We start from the raw sequence: 27560 nt of genomic DNA on the forward strand, positions 1-27560 counted from the left end.
AAAGGAAAAAATGACGATTTTCATTTTTTTGGCAATTGTCAATTTTAAAAACTGTTTTTTTGTACAGTGTACATAGGAATGAAGACTTTCACCCCAAAATGGATCCCCCCGTTTGTCCCGTGTTCAGAAACATACCCCTTGTGGCCCTAATCTACTTACAGGACACATGGCTAGGCCCATAATGGAGGGAATGCCCGCTGGATTTCAGGGCAGAACTGAATAAATCCCAGGCCCCATTGCCCACTTATACAGAAAAAAATTTGACTTCCTAAAAATAATCCCCCCATCCCCCGGCCATCCCCATTTTTTGGCATTCCCTAAATATTAGATAAAGGTAATAATATAAACTGCGTTTTATGTCCGAAGACAGGGGTAATTACGGAGGCTGGTTGGGTTGGGCACATGGGGCAAGAAAACCGGGTATCCCCCCCCCATGTATTTTGGGGGGTATTTCGTGTCCTCAGCGTTTGGGATGGGGTGTAAAAAGTGGCGCTCTGCGAGGCTTTGTAATCTTGCTGCGGTGCGGCGGTCTCACAGAGAAGGCGCTCAACAAGGTGCTACTGGAACTGCATGAAGGCCAGCGTTCCCGGGGCTTCTTGTAAATTACGGATTACCGGTAGCGGTCTGAATAACGCCGGGCTCACACGGCCGTATGCAGAATCTGCTTGCGGAGGCCCGCTGCGGATTCCAGCTGTGAGCCCGGCTGTGACCCTGCGTACGGCCGCGTAATGTACTTCGCATAACTGCCTACTCACACAGGCGGTCATGCGCAGTACTTTTTTTTTTTTGTTTGCATTTCCCGCGCCGTCGCTTAGCGATGACCTGGGTACCCGCAGCTCATGCACAATGTATTTGCACATGGGCTGCGAGTATATCCGCCGTCATAGAGCACAATGGGCTCTAGGTCGCGGATATCCGCGGTAAAATATAGCATGCCATGTTCTGTTTCTGCGAGTGGATTCCGTAATTCCGACCCGCTAATTGGGGGGAATTGTGTGATCCAATGCATGCGATTGATCCGTGGATTACCGCTGATCAAGCGCATGCAGAACCCATAATTCCTCTCCGGTCATGTGTGACCGGCCTAATGTTAGATCGCTACTTTATCACGTGGCCGGGGACCGCTCAGCGAGGTCCCCGGTCACTGCTCCAAGCACTCAGCGACCGTTGGTCGCTGGGAGCAAGGAGATTTAAAATTTCCTGGGCTCCCCGGCTCCTGCGAATGTGTCCGGCATTTTGCCGGCGGGTGCATGCGTAGCAGCCGGAAGGGTCCATGGAGGATAATCGTATCTGGATTCAAATGCGGAAGCCTCCGAGAAGATGTTTCATCTCCCCCCACCGATCGCATCGGTGAGGGGAGATGAAACTGCCACTTTTTAAAGAACTTTTACGTGATCGCCATTATGCATTGGATAACGGCGATCACGTGACCAGTAACCGCATACTGCGGCTCCCCGTGACATCTCCAGGCTCTTGGCTGCCTTTGGTAGCCAGCAGCAGGGAGATTTTACATTTCTTGGGCAATCTTTCACTTTTGCGCATGCGTCCGCCATCATGCTGACGGGCGCATGCGCAGAAGCTGGGGTAAGGTCCGCGGATGAACATCCCATCAGGAAACAAATCCGGGACCTTGGGTATGTAATTTCATCCCCCCTTACGGATACGATCCGTAAGGGGAGATGAAACTTTAACTTTTTAAACTTTTTTTTTAACTTTTAACTTTTTTTTTTTTGACTTTTTAACTTTATATGATCACCGTTATCTGATGGATAACGGTGATCATATGACTGAAAACCACATACAGCGGTCCCCAGTCATATCTCCCTGCACTCGGCTAACTGTGACAGCCGGGTGCAGGGAGATTTTGAATCTGCCGGGCTCGCCGGCCTTCTGCACATGCGCGCCACATTGTCACATCGCAGAAGCCAGCGGGGGGTCCCGACACCGGCCGGAGGACATCGGCGGACCTGAGGTGAGTATTTTCACCTCCCCTCATGGATCCGATCCATGAGGGGAGGTGAAACTTCTTTTGTTACACTTTTTTTCACTTTTTCGCGATCGTCGTTATCCATCTCCTGCCTCCCTGCTACCTACAGGAGCCAGGAGATTTTAAGTCTCCCGTGCCGCTGGGCCTTCTGCGCATGCGGCTGACGTAATGCCGCCTGGCGCGCATGCGCAGAAGGACGGCTACGGCGCCCGGAGCATCGGGACAGCGGGGAGTCGTGTGGTGGACCTCGGTGAGTAATTTCAGCTGCCCCCATGGATCCGATCCATCAGAGCAGCTGAAATTGCATTTTTTAAAACTTTTTTGCGATCGGCGCTATCCATTGCATAGCGCCGATCGCAATGCCGGCGGGGGGGGGGGGGGGGGGGTCCGAACAGCCCGGGATGACAGCTCCATGCTGTCGGCTACCTGCGGACACCGACAGCATGGAGCCGTCACGTCCACAGCCCAAGGGGCTTTATTCTCTGCAGGACACATGTTTTTACGTCGTCAGAGAATAAAGCCCACTTCGGGAGGACGTAAAAACACTATGGGCTGGTCGTTAAGGAGTTAAAGCATAGTTAAAGGTGTGCTATACCTAAACAAAGCTTAAAGACCTGTCGATTATCCTTGCAACATTCATAAACATGATGTTCTTTGGGGCAGAAGTTTTTCTAGACTGGTCAGCCTTCCTGTTTAAAGCAAGGGTCCCTAACAACCAGTCCACGGACTGGGCCGTTGGGGGTTTCTTGCCAGCCTGCGGCACTGCCGTCGGCCGTTCACAGCGTTTGTAGTGAATACCAGCAGGGGCTGCGGCTCCCCTGCAAATATTCACTGAGCAGCGCTACTAGCAGCACTGATCCCGACCACACACGTCAGTGTGCAACCGGGATCCTCCTCCCCTGATGTCGCCTACTTGGTTCCCCGAGAGCGTCCGGGGGAGGAGGTGTCCGGCAGCACACGGACATCACAGTGTGCACCGGGATCAGCTCTGTTAGCGGCGCATCGGGCAGAGGAGCAGCAGCGCTTCCACGAGGAGGAGGGGAAAGTATATGGGTCTCGGGGGGGGGGGGGGGGGGGGGCACTATTACTACAGGGGCTGATATAGGGGATACTATTAGTAATGGTGTCCCCTATATGGGACCCAGTAGTAATAGCCCACAGGGGCTTTAGTAGTAATGCTATCACTATTGGGGGGCCACGCTGTGGGCTGTCGCGGTCACCGCTGGGGTATCCTTACACATGGCAGAAATGCTGCTTGAATGTTCTCAACAGAAATGTCTGTGGCAAATTTTGCAGCTTTTCCGCATATCAAAAACAGTCAATCCACATAAGGAACACAATTCGGGGGTTTCTGTCTCCCATCAACCCTAGATGGGACAGTCTTGTTCTAGGGAAACAAGCCTGGTGCTCTTACTGATCCAGGGAAACGAGCCCGGTGCTCCCACTCATTCTGAACCTATGGTGAGTTGAGTCACGGTCACATTATAAATGTCGTAATTAAATAAATTTGCACTAAACTCCAACCCCCTCCATAACCCTGCCCCCATATGACCAAAGCCCTGCCCCACCCCGCCCTGCCGGGCCATGGAAAATAGTTTTACTTGAAACTGATCCCTGGTGCAAAAAAGGTTGGAGACTAATGTTTTAAAGAACAATACCCAGCTTCTCCCTGGCTTGATATGGCTGATTCCAGGGAACAATAGTTTTACATGGTGAGAGATTCTTCAGGTATACTGTACGGCCTCCCTCACACAGGTGTTGCTGAAAGCGCTGTGATTTAAATAATGGCGCTTTGCCACACTTCACTTTTGCTTTCGGTCGCAGCGATGCTTTGGCCGATGCCGGCATGTAGCACTCCTCATCATTAAGTGTCAAACCCCTAAAATACCTTTTCTGAGGCCGTCTTAGCAGTCCCATTGGGACAATGGGAGTGTTGTACCATGATTAGCGCAGTGCTGAAAGCATCGCGGTAACAAGCGCCGCGGGGGGGGGGGGGGGTTACTAAGGGTGCAATCACAAGGGTATATGTATATTTTAGTGCTTGGATATGCAGTGTATTCACAGGCGAAGAGAAACTGTTGCCTTGCGTTTTTCTGCCTATTGGCAGTATTTTGTGCATTTTGTTTACGCGCATAAATCTCATTGGTTTTGTGTGTAAATAAGCGAATACGCAGGTTTTCTGCGTAATATGCACCAAGTTAGGACGTGTGGCTACATGAAAAATACACAGCGGGGAACCAACACATCGATATCAATGAGCTCTTCTTACCGCGCATTAAGCGCGTATTTATGCTTGCTTGAAAGAGCCCTAGAAGTATCTCTTACACCGACCGATAGTCGTCCAAATAATCACTCGCTGTCGACCCGTGTGCACGTGTCCCCCTACAGGCCACTGGGCAAGAAGTCGCTCAGTAGTTGCTAGTCGTTCCGTTTCCATGAGCTGAAATGGAACGCCTACTGAGCTACTTCTTCTCGCTCACGATTATCAGGCGTCTCCCGATGTGTTCAGCAACTGCCTGTTCTACGATAAACTATCCCTCCGTGAAAGCTGCGGAGCGATCGTTGCTGGGACGGCTGTCGGGTGCCTATACACCTCACCGTTGCACTGTGTAAAGGTACCTCTTAAAAGTTGGCACACCTGTCCCCAATAACTTGAATTGAATGTCCAGTTCCTTCCAGATGTGGCGTCGTGTAATCCTATCTGGTAGAACAGTAGTTGGCGATTGTTTTGACATCTAAACAAGTGAGGGGGACCCTGAACTGCTTAACTTTTTTGTAACTCTTGATCTTTTGCTATCTGTAGGGTAATGTACGCCAAACACGTGCTGTAACCTATTACATTATAGCCTTGGGTGCAGATGATACTTCCAGGAGCCTAATAGAAGGCTGCTGTGTTTGTAATACTTGCCATTTTTTTGTGTTATTTTCAAGGATTTGGAAATTTAGTGCAATAGATAAGAAGTCTTGACTAAAAATAAACTGACACCTTTTATACCACATTTCTAAATTTGTGACGCCATGCTTTCCATGCAGATCCATGAATTCCTTACGGAGTCCTTCCAGCATAGCAGTTTTTCTAACAAATAACATAAGAAGCAAAAAATGGCAGCTATTTCCCCTTTAAAATGAAGTGTGTTCCTCTCTGACCTAAAATATTGATTCAATTAAAGACCTGTAGCTGAATGTTGTGGCCCCGCTCTGACCTCCTCTCCCGTACCCCTCCTGCTTCAGATAAGGAGTATTAATTCTTCGGAGGGCATTTAACCAACTTTATATTCTGAATGGATTTCATGTTTTTTTTTTCTTTTCTTAACTTTTCACTTCCAAATAGTAGCAGTACTACATAGAATGCCCGTGCCGCACCAGCATTGTGCCAAGAGTTGGTATTGACCGGAGGGCGGTTCTATTATACAGTAATGTAAGGATCCTTGTTAGAGGAGACTATTCTTGTTTGAACCGGCAAATGACATCTCTTCTAGCTCATTGGCTCTCGCGCAGCCTGAGGCATCGTTGGCTCGTTCCAACCAGAATCATTCAGTCTTTCTCATTCGCTGTATAAGTGAATGAGAGGGACTGAATGAGTGCGGTTTAAACAGAACGGGGCAACAATGGTTTTTATGTCTGACTAAAATGGATGAAAAGCGAACGATTATTATTCAGTCGTCTCCCGTTCAGACGGAATGATAATCATTCCGTCTAAAAGCACCTTAAGCCGCTCGACATGATTGTAGACGTGAGCGGAGTATCTGTAGGATTAGCATTTTTGTCCGGTGAGGTTTTCTTTCATGCCAACAAACTACAATTGTACCTCTGAGCAACTTCCATCCCCTTTTTGTGCTACTTTTTTTTTTTTTTTCTTCTCCTTTATGTGGCAAATTGCCCCTACAGTTGCTTCCTGAAAATTCCAAAAGTTAAACTCTTTTCTGTTTCCATCAAGTACAATGAATGAGTCCGAAGCAGATGATCCTGGGTCTGATTATATCCTAAGGGAAGGAAGCGCCTTAAAGCTGGCCAAATTGCTGTCGATTCTTAGATGGCCACAAATGCTAATTTAAATTACATTGGGTGTGCTCAAATTGATTGCTTAATAACACGGTCGCTGGGCAAGGCAGACAATTTATGGCCTTATCATCCAGAAAGACTACCTAGAAGGCGGCCATCTAGAATCTCCAGTGTATGGCCAGCTATAGTTGTGGCTTGGCTTTTCTTGATCTGCAGATTAAGAGTTCCTACTCCTTTTCCTCCTTTATGACCTAGTGGAGGATTACTTTGGACCTTGAAATGGCCATTCTGTTCAAATCTGGTGCAGTTCTACGTTAAATAGTTTGCGCTGAGCCGTTAGCTCAGACGTTCTTGCAGGTCGTTGCTTCTCCCATGCTGTCATCTACGTCGTGAACAGGATTTTTGTTGCATGCTACGTGCAAACACAATAAGGCCACTCCAGAATTTATAGGCAAGACTAGGTTACCTCGAAGCGAGGGGACTGCTGCTGTTGGCTTTGCTTGTTTGGTTGTAGCTGTTGAGCTAGAAAAGGGGGAGGGATGGATAGATGAGTGACTAATTTGCCTACAGACTTCTAAGAAAATGACTTTAATCCAAGTCTTGTAGGAAAGGCTTACTGTGTTCAGGTCAGTTTTGGTATAAAAAGTTTTAAAATAATGGGTGATATTGGAGAAAACGTGTGCCGTGTGGATGTATAGAGAAAATGGAGAACTAGTGATAGAGTAGGTTTGAATGTTTTTAATTTAGACATTGTGGGCACCCAGGCTTTGGTGAGACTTGGAGTGTGATTCATGCCTGGGATTCCTGGAAGTAGCTTGAGAAGGGGGGTAGGGTGAGGAGCGGATGGAGTTGAAAAGAGCTAGCTGGTTTCCCGTAATCTCTTGTGTGTCACCTTCTTATCCCATTCTATGAGTAAGTGTGCATGCTTTTTTTTTTTTTGCTTTTTTTTTTGCTTTTGATGGACATGATAATACTACACCCCCCTCCCTCCCATGAAGTGTTTACATTCTACATTTTCCCTTATTTCGGATAGATTTATATTGATCACTATTTATCAACTTTTATAGGATTCAACAAGGATAATTGAAGTTACTCTATATAAAAAAGAGATTTTCTTAGTGTTTTTTTTTTTTTTAAAGGGGGTTTGGGGTTGGGGCAGAGAGTCTTGGTCTAGAAATAAATGAGGAAAAGTTGAGTTTACAATTATTTACTTGGGTTATAGTTTTGATGACAAATTAACAATATTTATATAAATGTATAACTTTATATTTTTGAAATTGAATTTCCCCAAACCAGTTCAGTCCATCTTGCAAAGTTTTTTTTTTTTTTAAAGTACAAAAAAAACCTGTTGCAACTTTTTTGTTGTGTGCTGTGCGCTTGTAGTCCTACATATTATATAGGTCTCTGTAGACTACAAGTACAAAGTCGTGACTCTGCAGGGTGCCTGTCATTGAGCACTAAAGATTTCAGTCTTACCCGGAACTAAGCCAGTCCGTACACTCAACTCGCTTTTGAGCAGATTGTCTACTTTACGTGCGGATGAAATATGTAATGATTCATTTTCACCTTCTCTGGGTAATGTCCCAGCTGGTCAGTCAGTACTGTGCATCAGAATGCATGGAACTATTCAGAACCAAGGGGTAGAATACTTTTTATTTTTATTTTTTTTTTAATATTTTTTTTTATTTGTAGTTTAGAATCGAGTTTAACAAACAAGACGAAACGTTTTTGAATTATGTAGCAAAATATTACATAACGGGCTGTTTTCAAATGGTAAAAACCTTTTAGGTTGGTTTGAGGAACATTAGTACTTTTTCATCAGTATGGTGACTGAACCAACTTTCATGAAGATTGAAGACAACACGATCTGTTCTAACAGTTTTAATTTCCAAAAGGATTCCTTCCTCCTTTTGGATGGAGTAGCCAGTAATCCGCATCTGTGGGTGTGATGTGTTTTGGGCTGACCTTGTTTTGGGAATGAGTTCTTCAGTTGTTAATACTTTATATATTTTCATAAAACTTACCCACTTGCAAACAGATTTGCATGAAAAGTCATTAGTTTTTCCCTTTTTATTCTTTGTCTTTAAATATTCCTATTAATTTGCTCTTTACCTACTTGAAATTTAGGAGTGCACAGAGCCGGTGTTTTTGATACTCATCGCTTGTATGTGGGCTTTAAATTGGGCTATATCAGTCTAATACAGGGCTTTTTTTTGCAGTTTTTGATAGATGGACATAATTCTTACTAAGGCCGGGCTCGTGTGTGTGTGTGTGTGTGTCTGTCGCGCTTTAATCCACCTATCGAGAGATGAGCGAGCACGCTCGGATAAGTCAGTTACTCGAGCGAGCTTCACTCTTCTCGAGTAACTACATTCTTGTCCGAGCGTGCTCGGGAGGGGCGGCGGGAGGGGGGATTGTGCTCGAACAAGAATGCAGTTACCTGAGAAGAGCGAGGCTCGCTCATCTCTACACCTATCAGATTGTTACCGGTCTCCTGGTTGGAGGAAGGATTTATGAATTAACAAAATGCCTTCCATCACTTGATGGAGTAAATGCTCACTTTTTTTAACAAGTCCTTAATATGAGTATTAGTCAACTTTTTAATTCTGGGGCTTTAGTTTTGCCACTATTAAGGGACCTGTAAAGTTTCATGTCTGTAAGATATAATCTTCAAGAGCAGAATGGCAAATTATCACTCTATAAAATCGGCACAAACCTTTTACTGTACCGTAATCTGTGGGACTCCGTGAAATGCTGTGGTGGGTCTCAAGGGTTAATTATTCATGTTATTTTGTCCATGTTTTTACCAACTCTTCTTTCCCCACATCCTTCACCCAACATGCTGCATTGATCAGTGTCTTTAAACTGAAGAGTATACCATTACAATGTCCTTTTATAAGACCATAAAGGAATTCCTTTGGTTAGTAAGAGCCAAGGTATGTGGTCCTGGAGTGTGGGGTGGTGGTTTTTTCTTCTTTCAAGCTGTCTGCTTAGTGATTGTCATGTGGCAAGAGTCCTCCCCTCTAAATGCCTAATTAACTCCATTTGCATGGCTTGGAGGATAGCGTTTTCATCACTCTGCGGAGGGGTGTTTAGTTACCACAACGTGGTCCTTGAACAGATATCATTCTTTATGTATTGAGATCATATCGCCCCGGGCTGTAAAATTACACACATTTCTTTTTATGTAACGGCCTAATTGCTTGTTTTAGTTTTATGGCATAGGTTCAAGCGATGGCTTATAAATATTAAGGAGGAATTTGAGATGCTTTGCATGATTAGATGCCACATTAGAGATGATCAAAACCCCATTTGGCTGCATTAGAGGCTTTTTAGGGCCTTTCTATACCGAGCAAATATTGTTCAGAACTTTTGAATTGTGCATAAATGAAGAGTAATGCTCCGTGTAAACCTGGCCAGTGATGAACTAGGATTCATTGGCTTATCGCTTGTGCAGCCATAAAAATAATCGTTCTCGGGCTATCCAGACACAGATGAGTGACCCGCGGATGCATCGCATCTGTGAAATTCCGATTTATCTTGCGTGAGTTTCACACGTGATGGAGGATTAAAAGGGGTTCCCATTGATTTCAATGCATTAAAGGCCCCATTGAAATCAATGGGCAGTGCGTACCAAGGACCGTGAAAAAATAGGACATGCAGAGATTTCTTTTTTCTTCATTTTCGCAATTCTCGTAACGCCCACATCTCGCACGAGTTTTTCGGCAGCATGAAAGCTGCTTCAGTCTGCCAGTCATTCTGTGTAAAAGCAATTGTTTAGTCTTTTGCAAACAATTTCCAGACTCCCCTGATGGACCGATAGATGGAACGAGCTAAAATGGAAAAATCTAAATCTTTGCATGTAAAGGGAGGTCGTTGAAAGCAAAACGACTTGTGTGCTCTTCTGCTCGTTCCAATGATTATTCCTTTTAAAAGCACTCTTAAGGTTCTTTTACACGGCAAACGATGCCAGATGCTCTTCCCAGTGTCTCCGCGCTCCCATGATCCTGCATGGAAGCTAGCAGAGCTGTCTCTTTCATGGAGCGGCCAGCAGGGGGGCAGGGCAGTGCAGGAGATTTCTCTCCTCTCGCTCCCCCACCGCTCTCCATTGAGAGAACACAGCGGCCATTCACAGCCGATGTTTAAACTGAACGATTAGCGATAAAACTCATCGTTTATGCAGCGTAAAAGATGGCGATGAGCTCATCACTCACCGTTTAGTTTAAACAGCAGCCGTTCAGTAGCGAACAGCCACGGTGTATCTCGATGGAGAGGGGCGGGGGAGCAAGAGCAGAGAAATCTCCACTGCCCCGCCACCCTGCTGGTTGCTCCGTGAACACAATCCGGTGAGGCAAGGGTGTCATGCAGTGTTCCATTGAAAATTGCTTAGCGCCCAGCGCAGTGTGGGTGGCTAGTTGACTGGTTCTTCCATTATGACAACACACTGGAGGTGAACACGACCTCTCCCAACAATGTTGGCTGGCCTACTACCTCAAAAGGGTTCCGTGGACATTCACCCAGAAGCAGCCTATACTAGTAACCTCCCCGCCCAACCGAAGAATCTGGTTTCTTCTGGGTACCCCTCCGTAGGCATGGTTTTCAAATTGCCATTCTATATTTTTAATGGCGCTTTTCCATCTCCTAAAGTGATGGCTTATTCTAGTAATATGCAATCACTTTCATCGACTGGGGGCCTGAGCTATGAAGCGCTCATAGATCCTGAGATCAAAGGGCGTGCAGCCTTCTTGTAGCACCGCCCTCTCCTTTTTTTTTTTTTTTCTCTCCTGCACAGTTAATTGGTCTGTTGTGGCACAGTGCAGATTACAAGCCTTCTCTGTGATTAGTTGGCTACGTGATGGCAAATTTTGCCTCCCAAGCAGTATGTTAGATCCCTGAGGAATTACTTTTAAATGTTGGTGTACACATTTTTGTCTTTGGATTGGAGCAGTCTGCCGGCGTCGGGATATTTGTGCATTGTTTCTATTTACAATTTTTTGGGAGGGCAGTTTATTTTTAAGCCCAGGTTGTAGGAGTTCCCCTAGAACTAGTTTTGATTGAGTGATTTATATGCCTGACGTTTGACACTTCAGTGTTTTTGGCAATTGCTGTAAAATTGTTGAACTCTTAAATGTTACTAAACTGCGATTTCTTCTGCGGCCAACTGCTCTATTGGGCATTAAACTTACACAAGGAAGAGAGAAATAGTTTTTTGGCACCGGAGGAATTGGGATCCTTCAAAGGAATGGCGATTGTTTTCAGAAGACAGAAGGGGACTGGAATTTGGAGTGCAAGTATAAATGAAGCATATACAGGAACAAATGGGGATTTGTTAGCCCAGAACTTAAATATGCAGACAAGGGGATGTCAGGGGGAGCTAAGAATGGGAACAAGAAATTCTTTTAACCCAAAGACTAGTCTGACAGCAATTTTTTTTTTTTTTTCCAGAGAGAAACTTGTTCTTTTAACCTTTTCAGAGCTGTAGTTGTCTTAAGAACTCTGCGGAGTAGCCATAAGGCTAAAATAAATGGCGTGTGTAGAAGAGCTGTTCCACCGAACAATGTTGTCATGGTGAATATTTTCTACCCACCGCCCATGGGTTGTTGGGATGCTTCTGGTCAATTTTTTTTCTTTTGACCACTTTTTGAAATGTATAAAAAAAAAAAAAGTAAAAAGTTATAAAAGACCAATAGGGCAACAGTTTGGTCAAGTTAGAGGGAGCATGTCAGGTGCTTTATGCTGCCTTCACGGAGGCCAGCATAAAGTAGTTGACTTGCGCCTTTTCAGCGGTCTGTTGCTTATCAGCCAAGGTGTAGTAGCTTCAGAGCAAATACATTGAGAGACCGCTGTGCCTCGGGGAGACACGAGGCGCCGCTTGATCTGCCTGCATGCCTCATAAATACTTGGGACTCCTCTCTACCAGCAGATTCTCTATGTAAGGCCTCTCTCACACAGATGTTTGCAGAAAGGCTGCGTTTTTTGAGGTTCAGCACAGCTGAAAATGCAGCCAAGGAAGCTGAAAGAATAAATAAATCAATACTCCCCTAGATGCTGCCGTCCAGGTTCCCTGCCGCTGCTCTCCGGAGCTTCAGGCAGGCTGCCGGGCACTTGTCATTACCGACGGAGCATCTTTGGGGGTTTGAAGACTTTGCTTACAGCAAGTGATTGCGCTGATTGGCTGAGCGCCATAAGCTCAGCCAATGAGAGCCAGCACTGGAGGTGTGGGTCTTCAAACTCTGTCATTAGCAAAAGATACTCCATCTGCGATGACAAGTGCCCAGCAGCCTGCCTGGAACTCCAGAGAACAGCGGCAGGGGACCTGGATGGCGGCAGCTAGGTGAGTATTGAGATATATATTTTTTTTGGTAGTGCAGCTAGCGCTGCCAAAAAACATGGTATCCAGTTGTGCCACGTTTTCAGCAGCGCTGCAAGTGCTGCCCATTCATTTGAATGGGCGACGCACAGCTGGAAACGGCCAAAGATAGAACATGCATGCATTGCTGTCGAAGCGCAGCGTTTTTGACACTGCGCTTTGACGCTTGCGTCAACAGCCCCATTGAAATAAATGAGAGCGTTGAACAGTGTTTAGCGCAGCACAGTTTTCCTGCTGACTGTCGCAGCTTTCCAATTCCGGCCACCCCCACCACATCTTCATCCCGTAGCGAACACTGTTTGGCTCATGGCACTTTCAATTTATGTTGGCAATCTCAGCAGCTCACCGTGAATCAAAGCTTGACGCCATTCATTGACAGTGAGTGGTGGAGACTGCCTGATGGATTCAAAGCACCAGAAGCCCAATCGAATGGGGAACTTGGCACGGGGTGGTGGAGCTCGAGACGATAAACAAAAAGAAACTGCAGTAGTCAGTGGGTCAAAAGCTTTGCAGCCAGCCCCGCTAACCCAAGGACAAGACGGGTCGGGTCCCCTTTGAGCCTAAGATTGCCATATATTGGAACATAATGAGGTGCAAAACTAAGACCTTCACGTGTGGACAAAACCACCACTGAGATAATGGAAGATGGCGTTCTGGGTTGTCATATTGAACCTGTGTTGTGTTTTTTTTTTTTTTTGTTTTTTTGTATAGCGTATAATAGGTCTATTCATAAATGGACCAGTATGCGTTAACTTTCTTCAGACTTGCATGGTTTTAGCATTGTTTTTCTCTACTCTTTTGTATAACATTTCCATCAAACTTGTGAATCTTTTTAGTGTTTTCTTTATCTCACATCAGCCGTGTCTGTAATGCGTATCTTGCATATTCATACCAAAACCGTGCTTTTCGAGCAACACATAGCCCCATTATGCTGTATTTTTTTAACTATGTAGTTGAAATTTATTAAAAATTATTCTCTTCCTTTAAATCGGCTGTTGAGGCAATTATGTAAAAAGCAAACGTTTGGTAAGATTAATGCTGTTTGCGTTCCAAGCTTGATGTTTGTTTCTTAAGACACTTGCTAATAAGACAATGAGGTCCTTTGTACCATTTGTGACTCTTGTAGCCTTCCAGCTGCAGGGCACATGACGCCCTGAACTCTGGCAGCCATAGTCCTATTGGCACAGCCTTTCAGTGGGTCAATCTAGTTCAAGAATAAAAATGAAGCAAAAATTTCCACTTGTTAAAATACCCCCTATTTCTGATGCAGTGATAATATACCAGTGCGAATAATTGATGAAAGCCATTGCCATACTTTTATTTTTTTATTTTTTTTAATCTCTTTGCTACATAACTTGTGCTTTTTGATAGTTTGTGCTGTAGTTAAAATGTTGGAACTTTTTTTTCTTTCTTTTTTTAAAGGGGTATTCCAACCACATAAATTGACAAAGGGCTTGGATTTTCCATCACTTAATAATGATGTGGGTCTGTCTTCTGGGACCACTACTGATCTTGTGTAGGGAACTGAATAGAGCTTTTCTGCAGTTCCCCCTATACAGCAGGTGGCTGGGGCATCACTATGGAGGGGATGAAGGACTACTTAAGCACTGCAGCCCCTTCAGTCTCAAAATTGGCTAGTTCCGAGAGGTTAGACCACGACCAATCATGGAGTAAAGACATATCCCAGGGGTATTTACATAGAAAAGGATGCCCATAGGAAATGGCATAAATGTCTAATAGAGGGGGATCCAAGCTCTAAGACCCCTCTATCTTTTGGGAGAATAGGAGACCTGTAACCTATTAGTCAATTTAAAGCCGTTGTCAGTTTAGCTTTTACCATTGAAGTCAATGAAGAGGTGGCTGCCCTTATAAGTGATTGTACTGAAGTTTGTAGGAGTCACGGTAGAGCGCAAGCTGTGCAATATACCTTTAAATACTCTAGGTGGGAATATGGTACATTGAGTCAACGAAAGTACATTGATTTTCATTGTTTCACTCACACTTGCGTATATTTATTGTATATGTAATGTACAATGTCAATCTAGTTCAGCCTGTTTCCACCCCCCTCCTTGTTGATCCAGAGGAAGACCAAAAAAGCGCAATGAGGCAGAAGCCAATTTAGCCCTTTTTTATTAAAAATTTTCCTTACAGACTCCATAAAGGCAGTCAGAATAATGGATCAGCGTTTTGAAAGTTTCTACCTGACTAAAAAATCCGGATCAACAACCCCGCTGGTTATTTAATGTCTATATCCTATAATATCATAGCGCTCTAGAAAGACGTCTAGTCCCCTCTTAAACTCCTCTATCGATTTTTGCCATCACCACAAACCTCAGGCAGAGCGTTCCACAGCTTCACTGCTCTTACAGTAAAGAACCCCCTTCTGTGTTGGTGATGAAACCTTCTTTCCTCTAGAAGTAGAGGATGCCCTCTTGTTACGCACATAAAATCGCAAGTCAGGAACACTATCTTTTCTCCTTAGGGAGAGCACCTAGACGGTGAGTGAGGAGACTCAAAAGGCCATTCGTGCTCCTCTGGGTAATATGCAAATAAGGGAGATGGAACAATACCTTTGCAGTGCCACCTATTGGAAGGGAGCATTCCCACAAGTCAATGTTAGACTCTTTTTTATACAAGCCTTGTAACAATTCCCAATCAATGTTACAAGGCTAGTATAAAGAGTCTAACATTGACTTGCAGGAATGCTGCCTTCCAGTAGGTGGCGCTGCAGAGGTATTATTCAATCTCCCCTATTTGCAAAAAAGAACGCAGCATGTCCTATTTAACTGCGTATGAGCCCTATTCTCTATGGGTCTGTTTGAAATGAAATGCAGTGCATATGCAACTACGTTGTATCTGTGCCATTTCTTGCGCATATTGCTAGGAGGCACGAGACAAATGAAAAAAAATAAAATAGTGGGTCTTTCAAATAGATTTGGTGATAAATTATTTATCATAATTGAAACTTTGATCGTATCTTGGCATCTCTCTTGGATTTGTTTTTGTGCAACTAGTTGGTAATGATTGTTGCTTTGTCTTTAGGTCAGGATGTTGAACGGACCGTTAGAACATTCTAAAAGGGAGTCTGCAATGTGACATTGTCTCAGACTTCTCCTAGGACAATATTTTTTTGTGTTTTCTCCGTGCCATGGGTACATCTCTGTGCTTTTTATTCTAATGACAAATGACCTAAACTTTACCCTGCAGCATTAGCCAGAAGTGTGCATGATGGAATAAAGCCTCTCCTTACATAATCAGGTTGGTTTCTTGTGTTTTTGCGGCAGCTGGGCCCATTGATGATTTAAAACAGCTCTAGCCTTTGACCTTCCTACTCGTGTCAATCTCTAACTCGCTCAATCTACGTTTTTTTTTGTTTTTCTTTATTTTTGCCCTGAAAGACCAGTAATGCTGTTGTCAAAAAACAACTGAGAGATGAACGGGAAATCCCTACAGTGAAGTCTAAACCCTCCGTAAGACCAATGTTTATTCGGAGACTAGCTTTAAGAGATTATTGGCAAGCTTGACTGCTCTGTGTGATAGATGTGCCAAGGAATACAGAATGGTTAAATAAAACGGATATCCATTAAAAAAAAAAAAAAAAAAAAAATTTAGTGTGCAGTTTTGTTTTTTTGATACTTTTTAAAAATATGTTTTTACATGCAATACCCCAAAACACACTAAGAGACCGTTTTTTTTTTTTTTTACAGGGGTATAGATTGTTCTGTCAGACCCTGCAGAATTTGCTGTCATGAAAATCTACAACATAAACCGCGTCTAAATGCAGGTTTTGATGCAGAATAAAGCCATGTTCAATTTCGCATCAAAATCCATACTTTAGATTTTAGTGCATACATTTTCTGTGGGACTGCAAAGTCTGCCGTGTGCTGCAGAACAATTTCCCCCCTGTGAAATGTCCCTTATTATGCATAAAGTATCTGTTGGATTACCCGGCAGATATGTTCCTGTTGTCTGGCTGTACATATAGTTGCCGAACCCTTTTTTTTTACCTTTCCTTTAATAGACATCTTTTGAAAGTCACACGGTCAAACACCTTTAATAATACTTGCATGATAAATAAAAACACCCTGCTTTTTCAAACCTCTGCTAAATGCAATCAAGTAGCAGTTTTACAAGCTGCAGGTCATAAGTATTTCAGGGAGTGTATTTCTATGGACCATGAGTTTGAGCAGTGGGAGATCTCTACCAGTTTATTAATTTCTATTTATTTAAAAGTTAAACTGTAGAAAACTAAAACAAAGATTAACAAGACATACGTAAGTAAGCGCTGTGATTGGATCGAGCACCAGCCAATCGTAGCCATTCAGTGATGTCATTCACTGGCTGTGAATGATCGAGCGGTGGCTGTGATTGGCTGGCGCTCAATCCAATCACAGTGCTTATTTGCACAGAGCTGACGGCGGGGGAATTCAAAGCAGAGCAGGGAGATGATAGCGGGGAGAATTCTCAAGCAGCTTGCCGCTGGGAGGTGAGTATTGCAGGTTTTTTTTTTTCTTGTTTTTTTCCCCCCTTACTCGAGTATAAGGTGGTGGTGGTGGTGAGGGGGGGGGGGGGGGGGGGGCTTTTTCAGCATAAAATGTGCTTCAAAACTCGGCATCTACTCGAGTATATACGATACATGTATTGGAGTAGTTGCAGAAGTTCATGCAGCAATTTCAACTAATGTTCATAATAGAACCAAATGTTTTCTTTCCTTGTGGCCTTCTTTCTCTTAAAGGGATTCAGTCATTGGGGTCATGCTGCCTGAAACTGAGCAGCATGAACCTGATGACAGAATCCCTTTAAGTGAATGTGACTCCCATAGTTTTAAATAGAATATGGCTTATGTGGCAACTTTATATCAAACATGGGTTTCAAGCTAACGGGTAATTTTTATGTAGTTGGCTGGATATTGAAAGAGTGAGGAAGATCTTCATCCAGGCGTAAAATACACGAATGCATGTAAGTGAAATACTGCCACCTTGTGGTTGGATGACCACGTGACATGCTAAGGCATTTGTATATGTGGTCCAATGGAAGGGGACTTGGCACCTAATTGTTTACACTGTAGAGGATGCTGTGGTCCACATTCACCAGCCAGTATGATGTGGGGATGGAGGGAGGAAGCTGTTTCATGTGCCCTGCTCTCAGCAATGTAGCGGAGAGCGGCTCCCACTACACTAACTCCCAATGTCCACGGGCGGATATGAATTGTGGAATCCGCAGTTCAAGCTGCCCATAATAAACCATGGGCGTCCACACTTCAATTTACACATGTGGAAAACTGCAGCATGCTCTATTTTAGTGTGGTTCGCGCACGGACGGCTTCCATTGAAGTCAATAGAAGCCTTCTGATCCGCTGCCCGACTACGGACAGGACGCTGATTCCGTGGGAAAGGCGTTTAGGGGGGGGCTGCGCATGGGCGCCGGCACTTCCGCAGTACAGAAAAAAGAGCCTCGACTGGTAAGCCGTGCCCTTGGCCGCGGGCAGGTTCTAATTTGCTGCCCGCTCCTGCATGCAGAATCTGACCCGCCCGTGGACATGAGACCTAACCTGTGTGTGTGGCTCAGCTGCTTCTGCTTAACCCACCTGTGGCCGCCCACATCCAAGTGCTGGATAAGGATGTATAACGTCATGTGGGCAGTACCAACCACGTACTGAGCTACATTGAAAACTGCTCTCTGATTTGTTGCTGTTGGCAAAAAGTTTTTATTTTATACAGCTTTCTGGGGAATGTGGGGTCCGGATAATTTTCTATGGCCACCCTGTACAACAAACTTCATTGGAATGTTGTTTACAGGGAAATATTTTAATTAGATGGGCTAAGAATAAAAGAAAAGCTTGTAGAGGATTTGAACATCTACACTGGGTACAGCAAGACCTGAAGACTAAGGAAAAAACAGGCAAATCTTTTTTTTTTTTCTTTTTCTCCTTTCCCTTTTCTTTTTCCTCCTCCCCGTGGCCTACGATACTTCCAGAACTTCTGTTAATGCAACACATGCAGCCTTACATGATGGAGCCGTGTCTTCCAAGTTGCATTCAGCTTGTTGGCTCTCGTTGGGGGAAGACGTGAAGACCATCATAGCTCTTGGGAGGGGAACAGTTGTATGCAAGTTGCGTTTTAGGCTGCATCTGTGCTAGGCGCAACCTTTCTCAAAAACATTGCTGCTGTTGTGATTGGATTGTCATAAAATACTGGAATACTCTATTCTGTCCCTGCATAGGTTTTATTTCAGTCAGACCATTAAAGGGGTTTTGTCATTAAAAAAAAAAAAAAAATTCTATACTTACCTATTCCTCCCCAGATAGTCTACTTACCGCATCTTCTCCTAGCTCCTGCAGTCCCCGGGTCACCTCACCTCCAGCTGGCCAGATCCTCTTCTTCCTGCAGGTCAGTGTAAAGTTCACTGTCTAGCAGGGAGCGCCGATTACTATGCTGGGCTATTGCTGCATAGGAACAGTCTCTGCATTAGCCTGGCATAGCATTCAGCGCTCCCTGCTAGGCAAGCAGTGAACGCTACATGACTATTAACGTAGAGTACATTGCCCTGTAGGAAGGAGCATGCCGGCAAAGGATGCTTAGTCACCAGAAGGTGAAGGAATCTGTCAGCTTTCGGTGAGGTGACCCCGGGGGATTGCAGGAGCCAAGAGAAGATCGGGGGGAAAAGGTGCAGTAAGTCGCTGCCTTGGGGAGGAATAGGTAAGGCTTTTTTTTTTTTTTTTTTTTTTTTTTTTTTTTTTAACAGAACCCCTTGGAAAGCAATATTAACATTGTATTTGGGCTTATACTAGGGAAATATATGTAATATATGTAATATATGTGAGCGTTCGGACAGCTTATACAGGCAAATGAATCTTTTACATATCCTCACTCGTTTAGTAGTTTATATTCACTGTATCGCTGAATGTGAGCTACTAAGGCTAGGCTCACATGACCATGTTTGCCCGAGGTCCGCATCTATATATGTGTGCATAATACACACCAAGATGGCACATGACTAGAGATGAGCGAGCTTACTCCGTAAGGCGATATACTCAAGAGAGCATCGCCTTTTTCGAGTACCTGCTGGCTCGTCCCTGAAGATTGGGGGGGGGGGGGGGTCGGGGGGGCAGCGAGGGGGAGCAGGGAGGAGCGTAAGAGATCCCTCTCTCTCTCCTGATCCCCTCTACAACCCCACGCTCACCCCCTACCCCCGAATCTTCAGGGACGAGCCAGCAGGTACTTGAAAAAGGCAATGCTCTCTCCCGAGTATATCACCTTACCGAGTATGTTCGCTCATGTCTACACATGACATGATTTTTTTTTTTGTGCACATCGTGAGAGTGACGCTGATTATTGCACTACCTGGGGTACTCTTACACGCAGCGAGAAATTGATGGACTGTGTGGTCAGTTCAAAATCAAACAATCGTGTTTTTCTTTTTTTTTTTTTCCTTCTCTAAACAGGATAGTTCAGTTCGCTGCATCAGGGAATGAGAACAACTGATCGTTTTTTAAACCGAACGATTAGCGGACGAGCTAACGATTATTTTCACACTTGCATAAAATGAATAAGCGAACAAATTCTCCTTAATCGTTGTATGTGTTTACAATGAACGATTCATTCAAACTGATATATATATTCTTTTTTATTTTTCTTATACAAGTGTTCCGTGTAAAAGCACCGTAAGTCACTACTGCGCATATGTTCCATTCATTTTAGCCTGTGTTGTGCCAAGTATTGCTCTTTTGTTTGTCCACTTGAGAAGCCAAGATATGATACCCTTTTGGCTTCTTCTCTTTCCTATTTAGCCCATGGCTATCTGCATCACGCTGAAAAGGATGGATTAAAACACTTTAATGATGCCAGAGAGGTCACAGCTTCAGGTCAGGGCTTAACTCTGGTGACCATTCATCACATGTTGATTGATTGCCACATGTTTCCCGGGGACATATCCATCCGCTTCCCCCCTCCTGAGGGAGCAGATGGACAAGAAAGTAGCCAGGGCTTGTGCCACCCAGGAATTTCCTCTGTTGTTCAATGCCTTTCCTGTTTGGTCACATAGGGGTATTACTTACCTAGTTATTTGGAAGCAAAATAAAGAAACTCAAGAAACCCGGATTTGCTATTCTTCTCTGTTTTTGCCTCTGAAAGGTCAGATGCTCCGGCTGTCCAGAACCTCATTTCGTGTGATGGAAGTGAGCAATGCAAATTGATTCTTATTTAAGGAGGCCTTGGTGCATTTAGACTAATCAATAATGATTCTCAAAGCCTCGCGTCACAAAACCCATGATGGGGGCGAACATTCCTAAAATAGCAGCGTGCAATGGCTATCGGCAAGGGCTGGAGGAAGGATATTGGCCACATGGGCATAGAGGAACAAAGCTAGTATTTGTCCATTATACATATAGGATGACGATGGGTATAAAACTAATGTTTTAATAAATTCTGATAATATTGACTTCTTACTACAAATGGGGTCAGGAATGAGCTTTTCATCTGGCCCTGGTTTATTTTACATTTGTTACTGTCAGGTTGAGTCTTCCTTTTATTAAATAAACTTTAGATACGTGTTTATACAACCACTTTCCATTAGTAACATTAGTCAGCTGTTCAAAGGGGGAATTTGGCCAGTGGGTACTTCTCTGCCCCTCTGTACATCAGCATTACCGTCTGCCGATGGAACTTATGTAATGTATGGAAGCTCTGCGTCCTCTTGCTACGAGCAAGGGTTCTAGTTTCAGACTTTCCTCAGACTGATGTATATGCCTAATGTATGAGAATACAAATGTATCACAATCAGGGGCGTAACTAAATTTAAATTGCCAAATTTAAATCTATATCATTAGTATTAAGACTTCTTTACTAAGGCCAGTGTTTTCAATACCGGTCTTAGTATTTTCACCGGTGCATGATGCACCTAGTGTATGAAGAGGCACACAGCTCTTCAGGTATTGGCTGCGTCCCAACATCTCCATGCGCCTACAGAGAAGAATACGCCAGATCCGACCTGGTGTACTTCTCTGGCATTTACGTCACTTGCCCCCCCCTTTCCCTTCCACCCAAACACACCTACACCTTTTTTGTGTGCAGTGCCCCGCATCTCTCTCCTGGTTCTTCCTTTTTCTACTCCTTACAAGTTACTATTAGTTATAATAGCTAGCTTAGACTGTAATGTTGCCAAGTATATACAAGGGTATGACTATGATAATACTGCTCGCTGTGTACAAGAATAATCCCATCCAAAGGTGTGTAGTCAGATTCACAACCTACACCCCCCCCCCTTGCCCAACCACCAACCATTATAGTATGCAATGGTTTTCCTCCCCACTGCCCCTATATTCGCTGGAGCCAATGCCCACCCATCTATAGTAAGTCGTGGGAGTCGGGTCCGCTCCTCCAAGCAATCACAAACAGGAGCTGGGCACGGCTCCTGTTTACCTTTAACCCTTTCCAATCCACTGTCTGACGTCTAAAAACATTATGAGTTAAGGCTGTACAGCTCCGATGTTGGAAGACGTCCGTCGGGGTTCTCTTGCTGTATATTGCCAGCCTCTCTGCTGTTGGGGCCTATCCAATGTGTCACCTCATGCAGTACTGGCTTTAGCCAGCATATAGCACCATTGTATAACAGCAGAAAAAGAGTAAGCCCCCTAGGAAAACCAGAATACAAATTGGATTGGAAAGGGTTAGTCAACAGAAGAAAGGCAGGGCAATGCTATTTAGCCACACCAAGGCAGTGGTGCTTCAGGGGGCAAGGATTCTAGTAGATGTGCCACAAGATAGGCATGAATTCTAGAATCTCTGCCCTCAGATGCGCACACTAGATGCTGAATGTACCTTTATATTACCTTATAACTCAGCAGAGCCCATTGTAAAGCTATTGAAAGGGTAAACTATGGCACAGAAAGTCGGCTTGACGCATTAAGTTCAACTTGGTTGCATCAGTTACTGAGCTTGACATAGCCAACTGTGGTATATCTTTCTATATTTTTTTTTCTTTCTCCATTTTTGTAATATTTGTTTGCTTCATTATAGGTCCTGCATTTCTACTGCGATACTTGTTCTACGCCGATCTGTCGAGAGTGCACTGTGGGTCATCATTCCAGGCACAGCTTTGTCTATCTGCAAGATGCTCTTCAGAACTCAAGGGCGCTTACCATTCAGCTCTTGGCAGATGCTCAACAAGGACGCCAGGCGATTCAGGTAAACAAGTGTTGTCAGATTTATGCTGCATCGTGACCTCCAAATACAAAGTGTTTTATATCAGCGGTTCGTTTTCTGCAATAAGTGAGGAACGTAGTTTATTAAGTCATGTGCACGCAGCAAATAAGTCGTCTTTGTAACAAAATAACTTTTCGTAGCCGAGTTCAATGAGACCACTGCACCTAACTTTATATTTCCTAATTGAGAAGTCCCTTTCAATATAGGCTTGCTGACGTGATGAGCCATATGTGTACGTGACTGTGACTAACTACCTCAGCATCCTAAATAACAGCCCAGCCAGTAGAGTCAGGGAATGCCACAATGACGTATACGCAGACATGCTAGGGAAAGGCATCTTATCTTGCCGGAGGGTTTTTTCCCACCAAGCTTTCAGAGAATGTTTTACTTCTGGTGAGCGTTTCCTTGAAATCTTAATTTCTGCTTTGGCGTCTTGAAGACCTCAGGCATGCCATTCCCGCTTGTCTACCTCTTTTGTTCCTAGCTTGGTTTAAAAAAAAAAAAAAAAAAAAAAAAAAAAAAAAAGCTCTTCTCTTAGATTTTAGGATCTTTCTATGCCTCAGTCCTCTTACAAGGCATGACTGTCAAGCGCTTAGGCGCCCAATAGTATTTTCAGCTGCATCTATGACGGAACCTCCGACCGGAAACCACCCAGACTGTACTCTTCCCGACTCGCATTACAGGCTTCTCACCCAGTCAGCCAAAAACTTGCTATACACAAATATTTTGGTGTTCTCCCCCATATCTGTACAAGGTTATATCTTCCTTCTGAAGACTCTGAAGCTTTTGGCTTATATCTGTAGTCGTGTATCAAGGCTTATTAAAAGGTCAGTCATTGACGTCTTGGAAGGAAGCTTCCCTGTAGGTAGACCTGCAGAGGCAATAGACCATCTTCCATTTGTATATTCAATATGCTCATAATATACCAATGTTTTTCATTTATCTAGTTCTCTAATTGCACAGTGAAATACTGAGTCGCTGGTTACATAATACAGGTACCAGCTCTATTCAGGAACATATGCCTTTATTAAGTTTGGATGACCAACTTGCATGGCATCCATAATGTCTTACAGAATTAAAGAAAAGGAAAGGTTTATGCATGAAACGAAGATCCTAGCAAGGCCCACATTCACTTAAGATGGTTAAGTGTATAGATTAATATGACTGAAAGTTACACCCTTGGATCATTGTGACAGCCTTCTTATCCCAGGGGTACAGTGAAAGAGTTGAGGCCATCTGTGAGCTATGCTGGCCATTAGCATTAGTATACACAGCCGAGATAAAGGCCACCTTTTAGACCTAAAATTTCTTTTTTCCTTTCTTTCCTGGAGCTGCAGGGAAATCCATTTAGAGTAAACATGAATTTGAAAAGAATGTAGTAAATGAGGTAATTTGGCACCTTCTACCTCTCCCTCCTTGGAGGCTGAATGGTGGATGGGGGTCTTTTTGTGTTTTTTTTCTTAACTTTTGTGGAGGCGGCTGCTGGGGTAAGTCATTAGCAGAACACAGAGGAAGTAATTCTGTTATCTCCCAACATCAAAGGGCCAGAAAGCTGGTTGCACAGGAGGGTCATTAGGGCACACAAAAACTGTTTTGTGCTCCTGTGGCAGATGAAGTCATTGAGCTCAGGCTTGTACCATGTCATGTCTTGAGGAAAAGAGTGACCGGCCTAGAAGATGAGACAAAGCCTTCAAAAATGGGCAGCAGTTCGGAAGTGTTTAAAAATGTCCATGTTTATCTCTTCATTCTATTTGATGCGGCCTCATCCATGACTCACATTGGCGTTACATAGCCATCGTCATCTACGACAAACCTGACCATTCAAGAAGACCCCCTGTAACGAATATCAAACTTGGTCATAGGCATAACTGTATGTAATAGCTAGAATCCATAATGTATATAATCTAGTTTTATTAAAGGGAATGTAAATCTGCCTAAGATATCTAGAAACCTCATACATAAGGCAAATTTAGTATAGATATTGTATACAAGATAGAGCAAGCACATAAGCCGTATTAATATTCTGGTGGCTTCTGGCCACTATTAAAAAACTTACCCATGTTTTCAGGTGTAGCCGAATTAGTTGCAAACTGCTCCCAAATTTGTAAAGTGTGCAATAATTTGCATGCCAAGAAACGTATCAAAAGCTCCCATCATTTAAATATATGCAAACAAAAAGGGAACTGTGCACTACCTACTGTGCAATTAGAGACAAGTGATATGGTGGTCAACTATTTTGAGGTTGTGCAAATCGCAGACAAAACTCGGAAAGATGTGTAGATATAAAGGAGGAATCGTCTTGCCATCTCTTCAGTGCCCCACAGGCCGCTATTAGTCATCCGAGGTATTGAATTCAATGAATGGCCGAGCGCTGCCTGTTATTGGCTGAGCACGGTGACCAATCACAGGCAGCTCTCAGCTGTCATTTATTGAATGGCTGATCGTTGCCTATAATTGGCTGAGCGCTCAGCCAATCAGATACAGCCCTTTCAGCAGGCGGGGATTTTATATCCACGCCTGCTGAAAGAATTTCAGAGCAGTCCAGAGAGAACAAGCGGCTAGACGCGCCTGAGCCCTGGCAGCGGAGTATGTGTGTATATGTATATATGTGTGTATATGTGTATATATATATATATATATATATATATATATATGTGTATAAAATTTTATATATATTTTCATTTTTTTACAACAACTAGGGATGATTTTTCAGGGAAGGGCTTATATTTAAAGCCCTTTCCTGAAAAATCACTGCGGGTTGCCGGCAGGCCATTGCTTTCAATGGGGCTGCCGGCAGCAGCGGCGGCCCCATTGAAAGCAATGCTGCACAGAGCAGTAACAACACCGATCTCTGGTGGAATGTGGAAGCTGGCTCGTAACCTGAGTTTTTGCTCTTAAATCTGAGCAAAAATTCAGGAGAGAGCCTGCTCGCAAGTCAAGAAGCTCGCAAGCCAAAGTAAGACTGTAGAAGACTACGGCTAATTTACATGAATGCTTTTTATCTCCATGCAGTATCCTAGACTGATCTGGCTACAATACTGTCTGTACACTGTCCTTATTCTAGTCAATTGAATGTTTTTCATGCAGTTTTTTGGGTGTCTTAAAAATCAAAATGCAGCGTGTCTTCGGATGCTGATTTACAGGCGACAATTATTCATGGCAGTCAATGGAGAAGCAAAATCTCATCTATTATATACTGAAAAACAATTTGGTGTTGGATTTGATAGCCTGCTTCCCCAAAAATAAGACCTACACTGATATTTTTGAGGCTTGAAATATAAGCCATACCCTGAAAATAAGCCCTAGCCGCATTACATTGCAAAAAAAAGTAATACTACCTTATAGACTCAGTCCAGGTCCTCCTGCTGCTGTCCGGAGCTCCACCCACAGAAGATCACTATCTGGTTCCAGGATTCATAAATCGCACCTCCAGGAAGCGATAGCTAATTGGCTAAACAGCGGTCGAAGAACAAATCTCAGCCATCGCGTTGTGGAGGTGGGATTTATGAATTGGCCTATCAATGCCGCGGCTCAGCATGTTGGAGCTCCGGAGAGCAGCAGGAGGGCCTGGACTGAGCCTGCTAGGTAAGTATAAGAAGACCCCCCCCCCCCCCTCTGAAAATAAGATCTAGTGCTTCTTTTGGGGGCAAAAATGAATACAACACACAGGTCTTATTTTCGAGGAAACACTGCATCAGTATTTGCATCATATCAGAGATTATTTAACCACATACAGATACTTGTTATACGCCTGTGAATGCGCCCTAAGAGCGAGCCTACGCCTTGGATTCCTACAGAAACTGTCCTTTGAAATTCTACCCATTGGTTAATGATGGGGCTGGAACTCCACTGGGCATCCATCAAAAAACTGATCTGTATTTCACCCTTTTTTATATCCATCTCTATATAAATATTTGATGGGACAACATCGTGTTCATGGTAATTAGATCTTTTTGTTTTTATTTTATATATTTTTTGTGACCTATTCCTTTTAAAATCTTTTTCACAATTTTATGTTTCGAATAAAAAAAAAAAAAATAGCTCAAACATTTTTAAAGCTAAGAAAAAAATCTCATGGGGCTTATTGCTCACTGTGAGCCACATTAAAGAAGAAAGTCCATGTTTTAATTTTTAACCAACCTTCAATCATAGATGTCAGCCTTTGCTTCCTGTACAACAAAGAGCTTTGCAAATCTGTGGCTTATAGCCTTGCCATAAATGCATCTCTTTAAGGTCTCCTTCTGTTACTTTCAGCTGAAGTGATCCTCACTTGAGCACTGAGCTCTGTTGCTGCCCTGCCAATCTGTGGTCAACGCTTCAGCCACCCAGTCGGTTTTCCTTGTAACCTTTTCAAGCATTGTTGCTCGCTAGGGAGGAGTGTCGAGAAGAATGAAGCCAATTTGAATGGCCCTACAATAAGGAAAAGGGGGTGGGGGTGGGATGTGGATTTAACCAATATGCAGTACTTGCCTATTCCAGATGAAGTGGTCTTCTACCAGTTTGCAGTGTCATTAGAAAGACCACACATCAGTAGTTTTCTGGATGGAAAAAAAAAAAATCTATTTCCACATTTTTGTTTTTCTGCCGTTGTTAAATATGATTTTTGTATTGCCCTGTGTTAACCCCTTAACGACCAATGACGTACCTGGTACGTCATGGAGCGTCGGGGTATGTATGAAGAGAGGTTGCGTGGCAACCTCTCTTCATACAGTGCGGGCATCAGCTGTTTATAACAGCTGACACCCGCGGGCAATAGCCGCGAGCGGCCGCGCGGCCGATCGCGGCTATTAACCATTTAAACGCCGCTGTCAATTCTGACAGTGGCATTTAAATCCCCCGAACGATGTTCGGGGGTCCCGCGCGGCCCCCCCCGCGGTGAGATCGGGGGAGCCTTGCACGTATCATGGCAGCCGGGGGCCTAATGAAAGGCCCCAGGGCTGCCTTAGCAGACTGCCTATCAAGCCGTCCCCGTGGGGTGGCTTCACAGGCTGCCTGTCAA

At 44.0% G+C, this 27560-nt stretch overlaps 1 protein-coding gene across 1 annotated transcript in view; it reads left to right on the forward strand.

The window, feature by feature from the left end:
• TRIM71 (tripartite motif containing 71) overlaps positions 1-27560 on the forward strand; it is a 56669-nt gene that overhangs the window by 18481 nt on the left and 10628 nt on the right. Inside the window, exon 2 of the mRNA XM_066584860.1 lies at positions 22376-22543. Coding sequence (XP_066440957.1) covers positions 22376-22543 — 168 coding nt within the window. The remainder of the gene's footprint in view (positions 1-22375; positions 22544-27560) is intronic.

The sequence above is a fragment of the Eleutherodactylus coqui genome, chromosome 12 (assembly GCF_035609145.1).
Source record: "Eleutherodactylus coqui strain aEleCoq1 chromosome 12, aEleCoq1.hap1, whole genome shotgun sequence".
NCBI lineage: Eukaryota > Metazoa > Chordata > Amphibia > Anura > Eleutherodactylidae > Eleutherodactylus > Eleutherodactylus coqui.